The sequence below is a fragment of the Adelges cooleyi genome, unplaced genomic scaffold (assembly GCF_023614345.1).
Source record: "Adelges cooleyi isolate 19-005CV unplaced genomic scaffold, UGA_ACOO_1.1 ACOO_flye_CR_arks_rails_tigmint_CR_PRNA_1, whole genome shotgun sequence".
In the NCBI taxonomy this organism is placed as follows: domain Eukaryota; kingdom Metazoa; phylum Arthropoda; class Insecta; order Hemiptera; family Adelgidae; genus Adelges; species Adelges cooleyi.
Window position 1 is genome coordinate 469,566 of NW_026095751.1, and position 9,857 is coordinate 479,422.

General features: G+C 36.6%; 1 protein-coding gene across 1 annotated transcript; it reads left to right on the forward strand.

The window, feature by feature from the left end:
* Positions 1-294: 294 nt before the first annotated feature.
* LOC126833228 (sphingomyelin phosphodiesterase-like) lies at positions 295-9,438 on the forward strand. The gene is made up of 11 exons (XM_050564429.1): positions 295-488; positions 2,315-2,404; positions 2,480-2,682; positions 3,325-3,642; positions 4,245-4,409; positions 4,484-4,711; positions 5,027-5,199; positions 5,286-5,654; positions 7,083-7,275; positions 8,176-8,360; positions 8,445-9,438. Exons 2-11 carry the CDS (start codon positions 2,329-2,331, stop codon positions 8,563-8,565), a joined length of 2,031 nt encoding a protein of 676 aa, XP_050420386.1. The 5' UTR covers positions 295-488; positions 2,315-2,328; the 3' UTR covers positions 8,566-9,438.
* The last annotated feature ends 419 nt before the right edge of the window (positions 9,439-9,857 follow it).

Genomic DNA, 9,857 nt, shown 5'->3' on the forward strand with positions numbered 1-9,857 from the left:
CTAGTTTATACGTTTTCGCTAGGAACAGTGTAAATTCGGTAGCTCGAGCTACACACTTGTGGAATACGACGGCTGACGTATCTTCTTTTCATTAATATTCAACATGTTGTTGTAAATATTAATAATTAACTTTCTAATCAATACCGTGTATTTGTGTCAGCGTTTATTATTACAATCGGCAATTATGATTTTTTAAACTGCCCAGTCGGACCAGTATGGTAACTCTAATTAACGTCCGGTCCGATAAGCAAACTATATAAATACAGGAGCCGCTATCGGCCCGGCGTCTTTGTTACATTGTAATCTGTATATTCTATAGAGTACTGTCGAAATATACGATAATATTATTGTAATCTTGGCTGTTACATTTGTCTGTAGTACTTACACTTTTACATCTTTATTACTAAAACTCACACTACACACCGAATGAGTTAGTGTCCACAGCCGCTGCCAAAGGTACGAAATCAACTCCCAACTCTGGACTGTAAGTAAGTAATTATTTTTCCGTTTTAAACAGTAATAATTTAGAAAGCATTTTTGAAATTTTCTTGCTAAAAGTAAAAAAAAAATTTATTATTTTTGGTGACATCCCTCGACGAGGCAATTTGTCGGAAAACCATATTTTTATTATTATTATAGTTTTCGGTAAAAGTAAAATGTTGTCTTGCTTTATGTTTAATTTATTATGTATCTTTTACGGGTTCAAAATAAAAATAAACTGCAAAATCTCCAGAGCATAGCACCTATGAAGTTAAATACATTTATCATTATTAAGTAATTAACCAAACCATTTCTCTGGGAATAGGAATAATCTTTGCTAAGGAAGGTAAATTATGTGCCTAAAGTTCTACACATAAAGTTCTTCATAACTTATAATATCGACATTGTGGGCTTAGTAATTCTCTTAAAAAAAGTAGTTAGCAATTCGTTAGGAAAAAACTAATAAATATATATATTTTTTTAATTGCTCTATTATCAATAATTGATAATATTATAAATATAAATAATATTATAATATAATATAATAAATTATTTATATTACCATTTGTTGTTTTATTGTTAAGAGCCAAAAGGCTGGTTGGCAGCAATTTTCCACTCCTGGCGCATCTCCGCCTTCATTTTAAGTTGACAACACGATCTGCAGTCCATATCTCAAACTATATGACTAATATATTCCAGTGGTGGTCGCCCTTTGCTATTATTCCACTCAATGGCACCCTATATTGTTCTGCTAAGTAGACTGTTATGGCGCAGTATGTGTCCAATTAACTTGGCTCTTCTTGTTTTTAAGGTCTTCAGAAAGCTTCTTGTTTCTCCGGCTCTTCGATAAACTTCTTCGTTTGTTATGTGTTCTTTCCAACTTGTTCTAAGCATTCTCCTGTTACACCATGTCTTAAACGCTAGGTATCATTTTTCTTCTATTTGACCTATGGCCCATGTCTCACTTCCATGCAGTGCTACGCTCCAAACATTTCTAGATATAAACATATTTTTCTTGCTCTGAAATGCATATTCAGCCTGGTTTGTTCTGCTTATTATCTTCCTGTCATTACGGCCGTCCTCGGTTATCTTATTTCCCAGATATTTGTATTCATCCATTTGCTCAAGTGTGTCGCCATCTAGTGTTATTTGAGTTTGGGTTCCTTCGTTACGGCTACAAACAAGGACTTTAGTTTTTGCTTTGTTTATTTTCATATTGTATTTATTTTTCATTGTTTAATTCATTATTTCTAAGATATTCTTAAGTCCTCTCCATTGTCTGTTATTACCACTATGTCATCTGCAAATTTTGGCATATCTATTCTTTCTCCGTTTATTCTTAATCCTACTTCAATTTCTTCTCTTCCTTTATTCTTGCACATATAAGTTAAAAAGGAATGGAGACAGTGTGCACCCGTGCTTTACTATTTTCCTAATTCTGGGCTTCTTTTGGGCTATTTCTACATTGTACTACTCCTATTTCTTGTTCGTGCTAGCTTTGATTATTCTTCTATACGTATATGTCAACTCGACTCTTTTAAAAATTACCATTTATTACCATTTATGCACCATAATACTTGTATTTTCTAATTTAATTTGGTATACATATTTTGAACCAAATGTTTTAATTTGGTTCAACTAATGTTTATGCAACGTTTATTTAATAAAAAAAAATTAATATTTAATGATTTTAAAAAATGTATTTAATATGTTTAATCGAAGTTAAACGTTTAAAAAATCAATCTGTTTACCTAATGAACGCTAATAATTATACAAATCGGAAACCCAATACTTATTTACGGTATTTACCTATATTGCTTTTTTTATTTTACAGATCTCAGTCATATTATGCTGTTCAGAAGGTCGACAACATGGTCGCATCTCATCATTTTACATGTCGCTATCTTAGTAGTTTGCACAACAGGTTTGCATCGCGGTGTTATTTGATTTAAAGGTAATTTTTTCAAACTATAATTTTTCAACTTTATATTCATTACAGGAATTCCATTCGATAACCCGAGGAATTCGACGCATGCCAAATGGAATACCCACAATATGTCCACGTGGGACTACGTGGCTTCATTAAGCGCAAACTCCAATACCCTGCCATTGCTCAATGTCAAAGTCAACAAAAAGATTATGTCGGCCGTGGAAATGGAAAAAATCGAAAACGATACGCTTAAACAACTCAGTTACTTGAAGGTGCGCACACCGGTTATTTTCATACACGACTCAAACCGTAATTTTGAGTTATGTAAACAGAGTACTCGGGTTTAGCAATTTCATTTTCAGATTTAGAAACAAAACTTAGCATTTTGAAACCCAAAGTTCAAATTTTGAAATTGGAAATTTGGATTTTTTATCCCAAATTTATGTCACATCGTTAATACTAATAAGCGTGGGGGCCATAGTGTAATATGGATAAATCGTTTCGTCAATAATTTCGGAAAGTACCTGTTCTTTACAGTGCAACCACATTACATAAATCCTAATTTTATACGGTAATTGGTAAATAATTGTGGTCACACTACTTGAAAAAATGCATTTAATGTTACTTATCACCACAATTTATTATTTATATCATTACCTTAAATCATGCTAATTACTTATAAATTATGAGAGTAGGTTGCCAATGGTCAACTGTAAAAAAGAGAGACTGGTCGAACCGAAGTGTAATGCAGGCAATCTAGAGTACTGAATAATTAACTGAGAATCAACTGAAATAGACAAGGGACGGAAATCAGCCAATCCTAAAATATGCTTATCATTCATTGTGTTTCATTCGAGAGACTATTTGCATTTTAAATCTATGTCCTAAGGTTTAGGTTTGATTTATGTGTGCAGGGAAACTACAGCAAGAACTTCAACAAGACAGACGACAAGTTAAACATGGATGATGCCAGAGCTTCTCAGCCCGAACTGCCGCCTTTCATAGGCAAAGTAGTTGAGCTCCTAAATATTAATCAAATAGTCTTCCAGGGACCGACCAAAGGCATGTTTGATGTGCCGTGTTTAGCATGCCAAAGCGGCGTCGCTCTGCTGCAGCTTTTCATACGTAAGGGTAGGACGCTTGATGACATCAAGATAATGGCAAATGACTTCTGTAAACGTTTAAATATGCAGACGCCTCGTGTCTGCGATGGCATCACCGATATGTTTGTTGTAAGTGTGGTTAAATAAAAAAATATTCCAAATCCATCGTGTGACTAAAAAAATAATTCAATCTTCCCTTGAAGGAAAGACATTGGATTATAAACGTGTCTTATGATCAGCTGATTCTACTATCATTCTTGTCTTATCAGCTATCCAAGATTACTATTTCGCCATCCCATCTGCATTTATCACTATTCTCCCCCTTTGTATCACGAACATTTTTGACGCACGACCCTGCTATAGGCTATTTTCATGTCAAAACAATTCGTAGGCAAGTGATTTCATGTCCTCTCGGTCAGTCAAACTAGCATCCAACCTAAACTTATTCTTATTCTAGACAATCCTGTTTTCCCAGCTATCGGCAATGTCTAACACACTTATATTCACATTACAGAAGTACGACACTTTTTGTCTCTTTTTTCCACCTCATATGGAATTTTCTTTCACCATAATCATTTGTTTCACTAGCCTAGACTCTTTTCATTCCTCCATTCCATTGAACATAAGTAATCCAAAATACTGATATTCATCTACTTAATTTACCGCATATAGTTTTATATTTTTGAAATTGGTTACTATTTGGGCATTCTATTCTTATTTCTTGAACCCAGGGTGAAGTTGTATATATTCTGATGAGAACAAAGATGAAGCCCAAACAAATATGCAGTTTTGTCATGGGAGACGTCTGCGGAGACGAGTACGACCCCACTCACGATTGGGATGTGGTGTTCCCACCGGTGCCCAAACCAACTCCCACCGAAATCAAAATTCCAAAAGTAACATCCAGATAATTTTTTCTTACAAACTTAGCCCACACATGTTTGTAACGAGTGTTTCGACTTCTACACAGGAACCAATACCTCAGTTCAAAGTGTTGCACCTGTCCGACAATCATTTCGACCCTCACTATGAGGAGGGAACGAACGCCGATTGCAAGGAACCGCTGTGCTGCCGACTAACCAATGGGCTGGCAGCCGACAACCAGAGCAAAGCTGGGAGATGGGGAGACTACGGGAAATGCGACACCCCCAAGCGCACTGTGGATAATATGCTGCAGCACATCGTAGCTAATCACGCCGTAAGTGTTGATTTTGACAGCTGATAACATACAAATGATAAAAGATCGGTAAAAAGAGACATACGGTAATGGCTCCTAATAAGAGATCAGATATTAAGAGGTTAGGAGAAGACTATTGGATAGATCAGGGAGTGGAAAAAGAAGGGGATTGGAAGACCGTTTGATGATCATGGCGAGAAGAAAAAACATATTCATTTTACGATTCTACGTGTCTCCGTGTAGTGGAGTCATTTTATGTGTTTAGCGATAAGAACTCAACCGCGGACATAACCTGCGATTTTTCCAACTTGACCTTTGACTCGTTTGACCCGACAGGACATCGACTACATTATATGGACTGGTGATTTGCCGGCTCACGACATCTGGAACCAAACGCAAGAGGGGAACTTGGCGATACTTAAGGAATCCGTCCAGCAGATGATGACCATGTTCCCGGGAGTGCCCATATTCCCGGCATTGGGCAATCACGAATCGGTTCCGGTCAACAGGCGAGTGACTGACAACAGAGCTACGGTGGCACCGCAATCGGTACTTGTTGTGTGATATGTAATAATAGTATGTGATTGAATTCCAGCTTTCCGTTTAGTTCCGCGGTGAACACTCCAGAATACAGTATCGACTGGCTATACAGCGAACTGGACACGCAATGGCGTCGATGGCTGCCGGACTCGACGAGCAGGACCATCAAGCGAGGGGCGTTCTACAGCGTCCTGGTCCGTCCTGGTTTCCGGATTATCTCGCTTAACATGAACTATTGCAACAACTTAAACTGGTGGCTGCTCCTAAACAGCACCGACCCTGTCAATGAGCTCCAGTGGTTCATATACGAGCTACAGAACGCAGAGTTCAACGGTGAAAAAGTACACGTACTCGGGCACATACCACCGGGAAGTTCGGAATGTTTAAAAGTCTGGAGTCGCAACTATTACGCAATCATCTCCAGGTAGCCAAAGCGTAGGCTTACGCGACCCAACAAAACCTGATCTATTCCGCCCCCCCATCACTTTCCAGTATCGCCATAAAGCTAATTCCAGATAGTCTTTAATTAACCTCTGTACCTAACCATTTAGCCCGACCAAGGGTTGTTGCCAGTTGACAACACGTGGAAGTGGGGATAAAACTTCACTAAACAATCTAAATTAGTTTAACCCTAACCAAACCTAACCAAATATAACCTACCCGAAGAACAGATCCAAGGGAGAGGATGGTCTGATGACTCAATGGAATTTCTAGGGAAGCAAAAGTTCTGACTTAAACCATTTGACGAGTCAAGGTAAAAATAACCAAATATAAATTAGTCCAAGAACAAAATATGATGAAGTACCACAAATTCCGGGACAATTTTTAATTTTAAATAAGTTGTTATGGTAGACTGTATAAACCATAAAGCTATTATACGAATTACCATAATAAATAACGACAATAAAACGAATCTGTTGATGCTTTTACGGGTTGAAATATCACGTGGATGACTTTCAGATATATCCGTGTCAATAGTTGTTACCAACGTTTCGAACTCTTTGGTCCATCTTCAGGGCTGCGATAGTTACGAATGACATGCTGTCGTGGCTGTACTGATCGTCTCGCTCGTTTCCTACCGCTAATTATGCGACTCGTGTCCTTGAGACCGTGTTATTTCGACCAATGGATGTCGTGCGCATTTTGCGCATATCATGATGAGTCATGTTGTTCTGTATTAACTATTTATGTTTTTTAGCATTCTTCACATTTGTGTTTGCCTTTTCTGCATCTGCAGTTGATATTTCTTTCTTTGCTTTCATTTTTTCTGAATAATAGGAGTGCTACAAATTTTCCAACCATCTTCACTATTGTAGTTCACATTATTCGATTTTTATTGCTACTTTAAATATTCTTTTTCCGAAGTTAGCCTCTTTGTCTAGTGTTTTAACTTTGTCAAACTGGATGGTATGCCCGCTGTTCACTGCGTTTTCGGCTACTGCAGATTTGTCTTTCCTTTTATAGTCTACATCCCTTTCATGTTTTTTTATTCGTATCTCTATTGCCCTTCCGGTTTGTCCAATGTATGACTTGCCACATGTCCGTGGAATTTATTTTGGCCTTCAGAATGCCAAAAAATAAAATCCCGGAAATGCTAACACCGGAGGTATATGAAATTATAGTATAGGAATTATCGATTTTCCCCTTTTGCCATCCCGTCCCTATCTCATTCACATTTACTACTACCCCACTACCCCACTTCCCCCAATTTGGTCGCATTATAGGACATACGTCACTAAGGGCTTAACTAGAATTTATGTTTTAGCCGAAACGATTATTCCGATAGGATAAACACTATAACATGAAATCCACTGAATAACACAACGGATGTTTTTTTTATATTTTGTGACAGATATGAAAGTACGATAACCGCTCAGTTCTTCGGTCACACGCACTACGACGAGTTCGAAATTTTCTACGACACGCAAAACTTGACCAGACCAGTGAGCGTGGCTTACGTGGGTCCGTCCGTCACGACCTATATGAACTTGAATCCCGGTTATCGGATTTACTACGTGGACGGCGACCGAAAACAATCTACCAGGGTATGTATTACACAAGTATCTTTCTCTTGGCTCTTTTTAATAAGTTAAGATCAGTTTTTGACCAATGGGAGTCAGTAAAAAAAATTGCGTCACGAATTTAGACATGTTTCACATCATACACTTGATAAGAGATTAGATTTAATCTAGATTTTGACGTTTTGATATTTTTTGGTCTGTAAACGTTTGTTGGTAGCACTATGTTCAAATAATATTCCATAAAAATTTGGAACTAATTCCTAAGTTTTTAAAAAAATTACAGAGCTTTGTAACATTATGTTAAAAAATATTTTGAAGGGTGATTTTCTCAATTTTGAGGAAGGAGAGAGGTGAACTAACAATTTTGACCAAAGAAGTACCTTTCAGGTACGATTCTTGATCTGTAGAGTTGCTACACAAAAAAAAAGGACCAGCGGCTTAGAAAATACACAAAATTAGAAATTTAAAAAATTTAAAGTAAAAACATTATTGTAAAAACAATACCTACTTAGCTTCGAATCGAAGCTAAAAAAGGACTACGAAGGGAAAGGCTTCTTATACTCGCCTAAAACTACACCATGGTGTTCTGATCGATCCAATCGGTCTTTCACTAATCCCTTATCACTGATCCATTGACAACAGCCTTTTAAGACCAATGTACTTTTAATTGTTGTTGAATGTTATTTTTGAATGAAAAAACTATATAATTCCTCATTAAAATACAACAATTTCTCAACACAAACAGATTTCCGATCCACATACGATCAGTCTCAACCATCTCGACTGATAATAATTAACATTCCAATATGGTTGAAATTTAACAGTAAAAAAAAATAGATTTTCAGTCATTATTAATCTACACATAGACCCCTCCCCCTCCAGTTGCACCGATGGTCGTCTAATACCGATGTTTCTGTTAAACAGACAGTGCTGGATCACGAGACGTGGGTGATGAATCTAAAAGAGGCGAACCTATACGATTATCCACACTGGCAGAAATTGTACTCGGCCCGGACGGCGTACAAGTTGCCAACGCTGTTGCCACGAGACTGGGACGCGTTCATCAACAAGCTAGCCGTCGACCGGGAAACGTTCGACTTGTACTACAAGTAAGCGACGACACGGGAGAAGTGGACAATGACTGACAAGGACGTGTGGCGATGTTAAACCTTATATCCGTTTCTGTTTTGCAGGCACTATTATAAAAACTCGCCGTTCCGACCCGAGTGCAACGCCGAGTGCAGAACGCGCAAGATATGCGACCTCCGTTCGGGTCGCTCTCATGACCGGGAAACCTTGTGCCAGGGAATCTAGTCCCGGATCCACCACGATACATTATGTTAGTTCAATTCATTAGATAAACGTCATTAGAGAAAGACGTTTACATAGGTAAAATGGTACATTCAGTGTACTAATCAAATGCAGCCCCCCATTTTTTCATTTTACAACCCATATTTAAATGAAGTAGTCCTCCAGAACCTGGACTATGTAGAAAATGCTGCTTGACCGTTGACTTCTTAAGTTAATTATAAAATAGTTTACTTATGTGTTTTTATAATGTTTATTTTATTTTTATTATTTATGATAATATGTAGAATTTTCAGCAGCAAGTTCAAATATTATAATCTGTATACACCTACAAACCAATTCAGGTTTTAAATGTCCCTACATGTAAATTGTATAAACGAGTATACAAATATGTTATATTATTAATAATATATTCTAATAGTTAACTATTCGATTAAATATTCAATAGACGTAGCAACTATATTGTAACGATCGTAAATAAACCGCGAATTTCTCTGATTTAAAACTAATATTAAATCAAACAATTTAGCGTCATTGCCATAAATAGGAGGTGTCATAAAGACAAATTTCTTATCGCTTGGTAGAAAACACACAAGCACTATTTAGCCGGCAGTATTATCATAAAATTACTGGTGACTGATAGTGATTGCAAATAAGGATGCGGTTTGGAGTCGTCGGTCATAACTACATTATAAAACTGCTGTAAAAAAACTCTGAATCCGCTCATTATTAAAGTTAATATATATGTGTGTTGTATAACGGCAGTCGCCGATCGTTCTTATTATTGCATGTACAAAAATCTTACAGAAAAAGTTTGGAAACGTTTATCTTTCGTGTACACGTTATGATACACACTAGCACTATAATAATTTAATATAACGTCTCCAAGAAAGAATACAATTAGTATTTACATAAACAATTTTTCAAATGACAATTCAAGCTATTAATTCAATTGTATAGTACATTTTTTTCTTTTTCTAAATACTTTTTTAAAACAAAACCAAATTATAATTTTTAATATAGCTATAAATGTTTCTTAGGAGGAACGGAAAGCGTCAAATGTTGTACAAATAAAGACTAAAACGCAAAGTCATTTTCTAAAGTGTCTACCGACCCGATTTCAATTTTTTTTTTCATATTTAAGTATTAGGAGGAAGAGTGGCCGAGTAGGTAAGGCGGCACTGTATAAGATGCATATTTACATAAAAAAACACTTGTGTGATTTTTTTAGCAAATTTTTCGATACAAATTGAAATTAGCAAAAACACAAAATGGTTCTTGGCCAATTTAGACACCAG

Coding starts and splice junctions, on each gene's coding strand:
- LOC126833228 (XM_050564429.1), top strand. CDS start 2,329: ATGCTGTTCAGAAGGTCGACAACATGGTCGCATCTCATCATTTTACAT. Junction 4,410..4,483: donor CCGAAATCAAAATTCCAAAA/GTAACATCCAGA, acceptor ACTTCTACACAG/GAACCAATACCTCAGTTCAA. Junction 5,200..5,285: donor GAATCGGTTCCGGTCAACAG/GCGAGTGACTGA, acceptor ATTGAATTCCAG/CTTTCCGTTTAGTTCCGCGG.